General features: G+C 53.8%; 1 protein-coding gene across 8 annotated transcripts in view; it reads right to left on the bottom strand.

Annotated features, from left to right (window-relative positions):
• Positions 1-2,406: 2,406 nt before the first annotated feature.
• SMARCA4 (SWI/SNF related BAF chromatin remodeling complex subunit ATPase 4) overlaps positions 2,407-12,464 on the bottom strand; it is an 88,526-nt gene continuing 78,468 nt past the window's right edge. For 6 of the 8 annotated variants that reach the window (XM_081813047.1, XM_081813046.1, XM_081813041.1 and 3 more), the window contains 5 exons: positions 6,114-6,222; positions 5,549-5,650; positions 4,470-4,602; positions 4,189-4,331; positions 2,407-2,905 (listed from right to left, as the gene is read on the bottom strand). In XM_081813047.1, the coding sequence (XP_081669173.1) occupies positions 2,873-2,905; positions 4,189-4,331; positions 4,470-4,602; positions 5,549-5,650; positions 6,114-6,222 (520 nt within the window). In that variant the 3' untranslated portion in view covers positions 2,407-2,872. The remainder of the gene's footprint in view (positions 2,906-4,188; positions 4,332-4,469; positions 4,603-5,548; positions 5,651-6,113; positions 6,223-12,464) is intronic. The other 2 variants (XM_081813048.1, XM_081813053.1) reach the window with 1 other exon arrangement.

Below are 12,464 nucleotides of genomic sequence, written 5' to 3'. Positions count from 1 at the left end.
TACTGGGAAGGGGAGGGATTCTCAGGGTGGAATGAACGGGGAAGGTCAAGGTCTCCTAACTAGCCTGAGGTTGGGATCCTGGTTGCAACAGACTGGTGAACTAATCAGCAGTCGAAAGGCCCAGAGAACACAGCCACAGCTGACCCCACGCATCAGCAAGGGACCAGATAGCTGGGTGCATGCGCAAGGCTGTGCACATGCTTGGGAGAGGTGGAGAGAGGCCTGTCCACCCACAATTCCATGCAACCTGCCCAAAGGAAGGCCATGCATGCGCGCTGAGGAAACGTAAGAGAGGGGTAGGGGGCGCCTGGGTGGCTCAGTCGTTAAGCATCTGCCTTCGGCTCAGGTCATGATCCCAGGGTCCTGGGATCGAGCCCCACGTCGGGCTCCCTGCTCAGCTGGAAGCCTGCTTCTCCCTCTGCCACTCCACCTGCTTGTGTTCCCTCTCTCGCTGTGTCTGTCAGATAAATAAAATCTTAAAAAAAAAAAGGGGGGGGGTAGGAAGCTGAGGCAGGGCCAACTTGCAAGCTGTCTAAGCACAGGGCCACTGGTGCGGACCCTCAGCAAGTCAGGTGTCTGAGCAGAAAGCCCGGGCCGTCGCTGGCCGTCACAAGCTAGGCCGACCCAGGGGTGATACCTAGAGGAAGGCAGCCTAAAAACAAAACCCCAAACCTGAGCAGAGACATCAGCAGCTACTTGCTGTGGGGGAGGCAGACCCTACAGAGTTAGATCAGTAATTCTTTTTTTTTTTTTATGTGTATCGACACATCTTTATACATCTCAAATGATATATATTTGAGAAATACACATACCTTGGAGACTTTCATATCAGTACACAGAGCTGGCTCATTCTTTGTTACAGTTGTACGAAGTATGACAATGAAAACTATACAAGTTGCTGAATGTGTGTGTTGTTGTTTCCCTGTACACGGGTTTTTAACTTGCCTTTTATATATCCTCTGTTTAATCAAAGTTGGTTTTGCATTTTGTCCTTCCAGAAAATTAGCTCTTGGGTTTTTTTCCTTCTCCATTTCTGTAGAGCAGCAATTCTTAAACAAAGAAAGCAAAGCCATCATCCACGAAACTCCCCATGGCGGGGGTGGGGGCGAATTTAGAATTCAGAGTTGCTACAATCTATTATTTAAAATGCCCATTTTTTGGGGCGCCTGGGTGGCTCAGTTGGTTAAGCCACTGCCTTCGGCTCAGGTCATGATCCTGGAGTCCCGGGATCGAGTCCCGCATCGGGCTCCCTGCTCAGCGGGGAGCCTGCTTCGCCCTCTGACCCTCCCCCCTCTCATGCTCTATCTCATTCTCTCTCTTAAAATAAATAAATAAAATCTTTAAAAAAAAAAAAAAATTAAAATGCCCATTTTTTTTTTTTTTTAAAGATTTTATTTATTTATTTGAGACACAGCAAGAGAGGGAACACAAGCAGCAAGCAGAGGGAGAGGGAGAAGCAGGCTCCCCAGTGGGCAGGGAGCCTGATGTGGGGCTAGATTCCAGGACCCTGGGATCATGACCTGAGGTGAAGGCAGATGCTTAACGACTGAGCCACCCAGGTGCACTGTTTTGTGTTTGTTTTTTTTTTTTAAGATTTTAAAATTTTTATTTATTTATTTGACAGAGAGAGAGAGACAGCGAGAGCAGGAACACAAGCAGGGGGAGTGGGAGAGGGAGAAGCAGGCTTCCCGCTGAGCGGGGAGCCCGATGCGGGGCTCGATCCCAGGACCCTGGGATCATGACCTGAGCCGAAGACAGACGCTTAACAGACTGAGCCACCCAGGCACCCCTAAAATGTCCATTTTAAACGGAAAAAAAAAAAAATGCAAGGCACACCAAGAAACCAGCGTGACTGACACAGAGGGAAAAAGTAGTCAATAGACCCTATCTCTGAGAGGGTCCAGATGTTGGACTTCAAAGCAGCTGTTAGTAATATGTTAGAACTACAGGAAACAGCGTTTAGAGAATCAAAGGCAAGTCATGAAAAGAAGATCTTATTGAAGAGACACGAATTATAGAACTCAACGTACATTCTGGACTTGGAAGCTCTCTTTGGTCCCGTGGGCTCCCACAGTGCCCCGGGCTTCCCAGGCCACGACACAGACCTCTGTGTGGCACGAGCCCGGTTCTGTGACTATCTCCCCGACCCCGCCTCGGCTGTAGGCAGGGAAGGGAGCGAGCTGCTTGCTCCCTGCATGGCAAGGGCACCCAGCAGGGCCAAGAGCCTGATCTGGAGATCAGAGGGTGTGGCGACTGGGCAGGTCCGAATTTTCCTCTGCCTGGGCCTCAGTGTCCTCCCCTGTGAAATTGACCCTATGGGATGTGGGGACGGGAGGAGGACGGGGCCCCTAAGGCATCGGCGACCCCGCAGGGAGCCTGGAATGAGTCCACCAGAAGGCAAGGCCGTGAGCTTTGTGGTCTGTTTAATTTATTACTGTTTGACATCCAGTGACACTGACATACCCCCGCCGGGCCTGTGGCCCCCGGCCCCAGCGGGTCTGACCTGTCCCGCAGAATACAGTACGAGGGGTGGACGGCTACACGCGTGCACCCACGGCTGAAACTACAGTGACTCCCAACTGCGGCCGCAACGGTACTGCCGGGAAAGGAGACAACCGGGTGTCGCGTGTTCCCCGAGTCCTAATTCTTGTTTTCAACAGTTAATGCTGTTACAAACGCTACTGACGCCAGGACAGGGCCAGACACAAACAGTCCTACATCTCCTCTGCTGTATAAATATGGAAGCTTTTCGTTTATACAGTTTTTACCCCCAGGCTGAAACTACATCTGCTGCTACCCGTTACTGCTAAGGGCTACGCCGCCTCGGCTCTGGAACCAGGGGCCCGGGGTCGAGACTCTGGAATGTTGGGACTCAGTCTTCCTCGCTGCCACTTCCTGAGCGGTCCTGGAGGGGGACAGGAGGAGAGAGCATGGTCAGCCCCACCGTCGAGGGCCCCCCACTGGGGCCTACCCGGGCGCTGAGCATGTTGGCCGGCTGAACTGCCCTCACTGGGGGTGAGCGGGCAGCAGGGGGGCACCGTGAGCCAAACCCCAATGTCGTTCTTCTCCCAGGGCCTGGCCCCTGCGCCCACACGGACTCTTCCTTGGACCTGGAAGACTCACTGGGCCCTCCCTGCTTCCTCCCACCACGGCGTGCCTGGCCCTGTGCCCCTGACCTGCGGCTTCAAAACCACCATGGCTATTCCTGACTATGTAGGATGTTTGTTCTTCCGCACAAACGTTTTAAACAGCTTGGCCAGGGCCACAAAACGCTCTGCTGCATCCGGACTGGGCAGATGGGGAGCTTTACAGCCTAGACGCTCCTCTCTGTAACACAGGCCACCCCGTTGGCCAGGACATCATTAATGTCCTCATCAGGTTATCATGTGTACAGTCAGGTTTGTTCCGAAGCGCCAGATTTTGCTATTACTGCAACTGGCTGCATGAGAAAAACAGCAACCCTGAGATGGCACTCAATGGGTTCTGCCAGGAGCCAGGCCCCAGGAAATCCACTGGGCCTCCCTGTTTTCTAGAAGTGGAAACTGAGGCTCAGAGGTTAAGTCAACTGCCCAGCTCCCGCAGCAGGGAAGGGCCGGGCACGCAGGCCCCAGCCAGAGGGCAAAGCTTCTTTCAATGCGGCAAGCAGGTCTGCTACCGCCCCCGATGCCCACCGTGGGCCTGATGCTCCTGCAGTTCCTCCCCGTGCACCAGGATGGCAGCCTGCTCTGGGGGACAGGCGACATCCAGACACCACTCACGGCACCATTCACGGGATCTGTTCTGCACCGTTTCGCTGATTTCAGGTTGCGGGATTTTGGTTTTTGTGTTTATCCACCACCATTGTTTGGAAATCCTCCTAGAGGGGGCTGTGTCTGCTCAGGGGTGACCGATGGGGGACTGTCTGGTGGCATCTTCCATCCCGCTGCCTCCTGACCCCACCCTCGATATAGACCCAGTCCCACTGGCCTCAGGGCACTGGTTCCACAGGGCCACACAGACCTGGTCTGGAGTTATGCCGTGTACAACCCTGAGCCTCAGTTTCCCTATCTGTGGAGTGGGGCGTTAAGAGCACCGACCCTCCCCACGCCATGACAGAAGGGTCCAAGACCTGGCATGGGGACAGAGCTCCAAAGACCCAAGTGCCACCGGCCACCTGCTCCTGCCCATGCCGGGGCCCTGGGGGCTCACCTCCTCCTGCTCCTCTTCACTATCATCATCGCTGACCACCGGCTTGGCCCGCGAACCGCGGCTCGGCCGCCGCCGGCCCCCCTTCAGCCGATCCTGTGCCTTCTCCTTCCGGCCCAGCTTGATCTTCACTTTGACCGAGCGGGCTGGGGTAGGGACCAGAAAGTGGGGGAAAAAGGAAGAAAGACGTGAGCTTGGGAGAGCATGGCAAGCCGGGTCAGGGGCGGCTGGGAGCTGCCTGGCTGTGATGTTGGTCTGCCCAACCACCCACCGTTGGGACTCACACTCAGACTCAGAGCCTTCCTCCTCGCCCTCCTCTTCTTCCTCGCTCTCCTCGCCCTCACTGTCATCTTCTTTCTCTATTTTCTGCCGCACGCTGGTGAAAACTGACTGCAGGACGATGGAGTCTTCATAGATCTGGAAGGAGACACGTGGGGTTTGAGTGGGCTGGGGCCTGATGGGGGCCATTGGCCCTGCCCTCTGGCAGGACAGCCTGTGCAGGGCAGAGGGCCCTCAGTAACCCTTTCCCAATCAGGGCCTGAGAGAACATGAGACCCGGAGAAAAGTGTGGATGCGTTAGTTTAGGAACGACTACAAGTTCCTCCCTTCCTCTAAAGAATCCCAGTGAGCACAGGCTTTTAAGGGCTCTGAGAAGGTCTGCAGTATTGCTGGCAATGCATGTCCCTTGTTTAAGGCAGCATTTCCCCCAAATTTAGGACTGTAAAATCTTTTTTCCACGAGAATCAATCCTAAGTACACTCAGGAAAAGTTTGCTAAGTTGACGTTGTGTGTGTGTGTGTGTTAATTTCACTGCAGGAAAGGACACATCCACACGATTCCTTTCGAGAAGTCCCTAGTGAATTCAAAGTAAAACTCCAACATATATACTGGATTGCTCACTGAGTCATCCTGGATGGATCAGACTGAGTTTATTTCCTCTAATCTTTTTTTTTTTTCCTGCCTCTTTTAGTAAGGAATACATTGCTTTTATAGGTGACAAAATATTCTAAGTGGTTGGGAATTCTTTTTTATCAATCTGTTGTAGCATCCACGCCGGCGTGAAGCCCAATGCAGGGCTTGAACTCATGACCCTGAGATCGAGCCCCACGTTGGGCTCCCTGCTCAGTGGGGAGTCTGCTTCTCCTTCTCCCCCTGCTTGTGCTCTCTCAAATGAATAAATAAAATCTAAAAAAAAAAGACCTGAGCTGAGATCAAGAGAGTTGGACACTCAACCAATTGAGCCACTCAGGTGCCCCTTAATCAGTCAATTTAAAACAGAGCAAGGGGCGTGCTGAATTGGGGCCTAGCTGTGAAGGTGGCCAAAGCTAGGAGTGCGTGCCCTCCACCCGGGGGGCCTCCTCACCAGGGAGCCCTCCAGGTTGAAGGTCTGAGCGTTCTGGCACAGCAGCATGACGTCCTTCTCCAGGTCATTGAGGCTGCGGTACTTGTGGTTGCGGATGCGCTCCTGTGGGCGGTGGGAAAAGCAGCCTTACCTTGGGAATCTGCCTTGTGCCTGGGGACCCTGGGGCCGGGAGGCCCTCCGCCTAACAAGGTCATGGCCCTGTCTTCTGGGCACCTCTATACAGACTCGGAAGCCCAGGCCCACTGAACACAGAGCTGTACTTCTGAAGCCTAGGTCATGGGTAACCTTGAAGGAGCCCCGAACACACTGCCCACCAACACACCCTTAGGACCCTCTCCCACAAACTGGGCTGCTGGGGCTCTTGAGGCCACGAGGAATCCCACGAGCCTGTGACTGGGCCCCTGGTCAGAGAGCCCAGGCTCTGCCCGGTCTGCACCGTGGCCATCTGTCCCATACACCCCAGTAGCGCCCAGATGCGGAAGGTACTGGGTCAGATTCCCCAAACACTGATGTGGGCACACTTCTGCGGAGAACCCCCACTTCCCACACCCTATGCCAGGCTTACCTTTATCTTCTTGAAGTCCACAGGCTTGCGGATGAGCTCGTAATACTCGGGCAGCTCCTTGCGGGAGGGCAGCTGGATGAACACCTCGCTGAGCTGACGTCCACTACTACTGCAAGGCGGGACACAGTGGGCGTCACTCCCAGGCCCCGCCTGCTGGGGGAGCCCCCGCTTGGCCGCCAGCCATTGTTTGAGGAATGAGAAATTCGAAGCGCTCATACATGTATTGTCTTCCATACGTGTACTGTCTTGTGAGTTCTAGAACATTCTTGAGAGGGGCCAGGGATGCATTTGAATCCAGACTCTGCCCTCCCCCAATCACCCCCGGCTCTTGGAGGGAACATCACCAGAGGCTATGCAGCCAGAGCCTCAGAACTTGAAGGAGGCAGAATCACGATTATAGTTATGTACGACGCAAAAATCAGTTGGCTTATGTCGGGAGCAGTAAGCGCCGGTTCTCAGAGAGAGACCACTTTTTGCAAGTTTTGCAAGCATGTCTCTCACAGGCAGCACTTAGGAGCCGTGAACTTCAGAGAATTTGGCAAAGACCGGTGGAGGAGAGATGCCCCCTGGAAAGACCCTAACGGAAGACCTGAGCGGTTTTCTAGTCCTTGCCATTGGGAAAGCACTGGTTTTCCACAAGGAAGCAGAGGAAAGACGCACTGGGAGCAGCCCTGAGACGTGGCGGGGTCCCAGGTGCTGTCTCCTGGGCCTCACTATGAGAGGAGCCGTGCACTTGGCCACCAGGCTGTGCCACACCCAGGCCTGGCTCTGTCTGGGAACAGGAGCTCAGAGGGAACATCACTCCTGGGCCTGCCTGAGGAGGGAGGGTGCAGGCGCTTCAAGGACTGGCAGACGGGAGAAGACGAACTCTTATGAGCTCGGTCTCCCTTTCTGGTCTGTCAGCCTGGAGACACGGACCCTGCCCTGGGGGATCCGGGGAGCCGGTGAGCTGGTCGAGGCCCTGCTCCGAGGCTTGCCTACGGGTGGCCTGCCCTCCCTTATCTGTGACCAGCTGGACCCAATACAGGGCAGGATGTGGCTGAAAATGCAACCTGGAAGGAAGGGGGAGGCTGGCACTCCCTGAGCGCGGGCACCCCCACTTGGCACTGGGATGAAAGATTGGAAGGCAGGGGCCCAAGGCAGGCTGTGTGTGGGCAGGGCTTGCTGGGAACTTGTGTGTTAAGTGTCCAGCCCAGAGCAAGGACTGAATGGTGATGGCTGTCTAAAGCCGGCAAGGTGCAGAGACCAGATTCCAGCTCCTGTCTGTACGGCCTGTAGCTCAGACGACCCCAGCTGCCCTGTGATGCACAGAAACCCTGAATGAGCAAAGTTTCTGGGATCCCGGCCAGGAGAAGCCTCGGGGAGGCAGTCCTGGCAAAGCTGCTCCTTAATGCAGTCGTGATGTTGGGAGCACCCGGCAGTAAACCCTGACGTGCCCTCCCTGGAGTAGCAGGCTTCCCTTCTCTCCGGGAACAGGCTGGTGCGTGGCTTGGCCACAGACACCCAGAGCTTGTTTACGTAACTCTGAAAACAAGAACCGGTATCCGAAGGCAGCGGACGCTCGACCCGGGAGAGGCAGACCTGAGCCGCAACCCACCACTCACCCACCTGCACGCGTCGTGGTGTCCCCCTAACCTTCTCAGAGCTCCCCTTTCTCATCCCGACAGCACTATCCTTATACTCTTGACCATGACGACGCACAGCGGCAGCCACAGCTTCTACTCTGATAGAGGACACGCACCCGCAGCCGTAAAGTAGCAGAGGTTTCCCCGCACAGGGTCTCCCTTGCTCAGTGAGATGAACTCTGTTTTCTCCACTATTTCACTTTCTAGAAGTGCCAGTTGACCCACTACATTCATTTTGCTGCTCACTGATGGGTGTGGAGAGTGTGCCGTGCATGGCGCTAAGGCTGGGCTCTCTAGGCCACACGCCCGCCCCGTGCTCATCTGTGGCATCTGTGAAGGTGGCTGGGCCTTGGGACGTGCATGGCCTTCGAGGGAGCTCACGAAGTAGGACTCTAGTGCTGGAATACAGTGGAAAGTTTTGTAGTAAAACCCTCTCACTTCCATCGGGCAAAGAAATTGGTGGAGACAGGAAAGAATGGGGAGCAACGGGGCGCCTCTTACAAACCTTCGGAATGAGGGTGTCACTGAGGAATAAAGGCCTGCATGGCCACCCTGTGCGTGACGTTTCTCTGGTGCAATGAGCTCGGGAGTGCAGATGGCCTGGAACTGGGTGCGCATGATGGACGGACAGGGCCCCAGGACGATGGGGGACTTTTAAGGCTTCCTCTCTCAGAGAGCAAATCCACTGTCATAACATTTTAGTTGCCAAAGTGTGGAGATGTCATTTTTAATCCTTAGAAGTCCTCTGGAGACCCCCACCCCACCACCAGGCAGCGCTGCGGCGGGCTCGGGGCCAAGAACCTTCCAGCCCTCCTCCCCTCTGTGTTAGAGGTGGACAAGTCACAGCTGTCTACCTCACTGGGAATGAAACCCAAAGTCCCGGCAGTGGCAGCCTGGCCCTCCAGGCCTCTGACCTCAGCATCCCTCTCTCCCACCTCCTCAGAATCATCAAAGCCACCGCTCCCCAGGAAGCCTAGCTGCAGCCCTCACGTCACCTCAGAGCAAATGTCCACTCCCCCCAAGGTTCTGTGGCCCCCCCAACCCCCTTACAGATGGTAACAAAAAAGAATGACTGAGATATAAGATCCTTAGGGCTCAGATCCCCAAGGTGCGCCGGGCTCCTGAGAGCCCACCTGAACTCTGGGACCTGGGTGGGCTCGGCCTCTTCTTGAACTTGATGTTATGGGGTCCCACGCAGTCAGCTCCCAGGTCTGGCCGCCTCCCTCATCGCTGTGAGATCTGTCTCGGGCATCTCAGGAGCCGCCTCATGCCCCGTGGTGGGCACCTGCCACACAGTCTGCTCGCCCACCTGCTTGGACTGGCACCTGGGTTGGGTATCCGGAAGCACGTGGCTGCAGACACTCACGTCCAAGCGCCCAGCTTGCACGTCTTCTGGGCACACACCGGCAGGTGGAGAGCTGGAGAGCAGGGCAGGGGCGCTCAGCGTCAGTGGACACCGAGCCCCCGCTCACTGCGCCCACGGTGGCATTCCTGGGCGGTGTGGCTATTCTACATGCTGGCTGCGAACTGCTGCCTCCGTGCGCTTTTAACTCACGATTCCTTGGTGAGCAGCGAAACCAGGCACCGTTTCATAGGTGGAATAGTCCCCCGACGATCTCTTTCCGGCAGCACCTGTTCACGTCTTTATCCTCCAGAGAGCCCTTTCTGCAAACCCCTTTTCCAGTCCACGTCGTGTCTTCTTACTCTCTTGATGGTGTCTTTTGATGAACAGATCTTAGTTTTAATCAAATTCCAATTTATCAATACTTCCTTTTCTACTTGGTGTTTCTCCTGTCCTGTCACAGAGGTACTGCATTTTGTTCTAGAAATGTTGACAATTCAACCTCTTTATGTTATTAGCTATGAAGCCAGTTACCCGGATCAGTGTCACTTCTCCCAACCAAATCCCATGTGTCTGAGTCCTCGCTAGACCAGAACGCAAGCCATGAGGGTAGAGACCTAGCCTGTGTTATTTCCCGCTCTATCTCTGGCACCGGAACAAAGCCTGGTACAGAGAAGGTGCTCAATAAACATTTTCTGAATGAAGAACCAACAGCTCAGGGTCTCAGGGTCATGGAGCAGGGTTCAAACTTGGGTGTCATAAAGGTCATCTCCGAACAAGGGTGCCTCACTGCCCTGACCCCATGCCATATGGTCATTTATATACCACCCCGTTCCAGAAAGGATTGGCAGCAACTACCAGGAACCCCCCCCCCCCCCCCGCCGCCCTGAGAAGGCACTGCTGTGTGCCCCTGTCAACCTCCTGTCTTATGAGACTTGCCCTGAAGAAGCTTCTGCAGGCAGAGCGATCTGGGAGTGAAGGAGCTTGGGAAAACCCTGAGGCTGTGAGGACCAGACCTCCCTTCAGACATAAGCCTGGGCTCCCACCTGGTTTGGCAATAAGAGCGACAGCAGCCTCTGCCACCGATGTGTGTTGCAAGAAGGAGGACGCAACAAGGATGCTATTCTCGTGCCTCCAGACACCAGCTCCCAGAGCAGGGATTTCCTTCTACCTCGTTCACTGCCCCGCCCCCATTACTGCAGGACACGAGACATGATCGGGGCCCCTTGCCCAAAGCCCCCAGTTCCTCCCAAGTCTAGGCTAGTGGGTGCTTCTCGCTGAATGAGGCTTGGCAACAAGTCTAACTCTCTAACTCTGCTGGGACAGGGCCTGGTCTAGTTTTACACGCCCTTCTAGGATCCTGAAGAGCCCTGATAAGGATCTTTATTATTCGACCCGTCCAGATGGCCTCTGCCTCCCTATGGCAGTGGGCCCTCCCCTACGCCAACTCAGGGTTCTGGTGGCGCTGCCCAACACTGAGTCCCAACCTCTCCCCCAAGGCTTGGGCGGGATCAAGTGCTGTACCTCACCCATCTGGTCTTGGTGATGGGTCAAGGCAAAGCCCTGGGACACAAGCTAGCCAGTCAGAGCCCTCCCTGTGACTTTCTATCAGGAGTTGAGGAAGCAGAGGTTGCTTTCCTCTTGGGGTGTGAAGCCTTCAGGATGGAAGCCCAGAGCTGTGGCAGCCACAGGTCACTATACGGGGTAAGGGGAGAGGTGGTGGACAGCTCTGGGTCCCGAAAGCTAGTCTTTGCTAACTCCTCCATGGTCTTCCAGCCAAAGGAATCCCTAGACATGAAGGTCTCAGAACTAGCTTCCTGACACACAGAGCCTAAAAGTCCAAATGTCCCTTCACTGTGTCCTTAAAATAAAATTACAACATGCGGAGAAAGAACAAAGAGAATCAGAATAGACCAAGAGGCCCCTGAATGGGACAGAACCACGAACTCTCTGCATCAAAGAGGTCATCCATCCATCTCCCTTTCCAACAGATGGAGAAACCAGAGAGGCAATGAGAGCTGGTGGCAGGCAGGGCTTGCGCACAGGTCACCCCCCATGACTAAGTCAGGGATCTCTCCCACTCATTCCCATATGCTGCTCTAAATCAAGGGTCAGCAAACTTTTTCTGTAAACCACCAGTGTAAATCTTTCAGGCTTTGTGGGCCATCTCATCTCTGTCACGACTATTCAACTCTGCCATTCTTGCACTCAAGTGGCCATAGACAAGATGCAGAAAAATGAGCTTTGGCTGTGTTCCCATAAAACTTATTCTATGAACAATGAAATGTGAATTTTCTATAATTTCATGTCATGGAATATTATTATTCTTTTGATTTTTCTAAAATCCTCTAAAAAAACCATTCTTAATTCACAGGTGATACATACACAGATGGTGGGCCAGATTTATTTTTTTGCGGGTTTGTTGACCACTGGTGGGAATCTTAAAAACAACAGAGAAATAGGTCTGTCCATATCAGACAACATACTGCCTGGTGTCCTCACCTTCTTATCCTCTGACCAGTGCAGACATTGCAAGCAGATCAGAGCACTATCCCTTTGCCCTCAGGCAGGCACAAGCAATCAAGTGAAGATGGTAAGACAGACCCTGCTAGTCAAGTATGGAGGTGGTCCCAAACTGCCAGGAAGGACTCCTTCTCTGTCCCTCATCCCTGCTCTCCTTCCTAGAGTCCAGTTCAGTCCATCTTCCCATGACATCGCTCAATGACATCTTCGAGCCCTGGGACCATGTTCTCGCTCTTTTTTAATTGCAAACTTTTTTTTTAAAGATTTTATCCATTTATTTGACAGAGAGAGAGAAAGCACAAGTAGGCAGAGAGGCAGGCAGAGGGAGAGGGAGAAGCAGGCTCTCCGCTGAGCCAGGGAGCCCGATGCAGGGCTTCCTGAGCCGAAGGTAGCCGCTTAACCGACTGAGTCACCCAGGCGCTCCCATGTTCTCTTTTGACCCTTGATCAGCGAACTGAACCTGCAAGGTCCTGGATATGAATAGCTCAGCAGTTTCAAAACTGATTTAGCTTAAGACTGTCTGAAACAGAATCTCAGGAGATTTTCCATAAACAAAACTTCAAAGTGAAATAACAAAACCTATTCATTTACTTCATTAGCATACAATTACTTTCTAGGTTCAATTTTTTGACGTGTTACAAAATCAAGGATAACTTGAGCATTAGATATGTGAGAAATCTGATCCATTTAGTTACAAATTCTTTATGAAGAGCCTGCACCTGCCGAAAGGGCAATCTCAGCTGGACTTACGGCTTTGTGGTATAGAAACAATTCTGACTCCTGCACAAGGGAAAGGAAAGGACGTTCACCAGTGAGCCCGCTGAGAATAATGGTCTGTAGGTTCCTGGCCTTGTGCTCTCA

This window comes from Leptonychotes weddellii, chromosome 1, assembly GCF_054177405.1.
Source record: "Leptonychotes weddellii isolate Sample4059 chromosome 1, ASM5417740v2, whole genome shotgun sequence".
In the NCBI taxonomy this organism is placed as follows: domain Eukaryota; kingdom Metazoa; phylum Chordata; class Mammalia; order Carnivora; family Phocidae; genus Leptonychotes; species Leptonychotes weddellii.
Note: the sequence above shows the minus strand (reverse complement) of the source record. Positions and strands in the feature narration are given on the sequence as shown.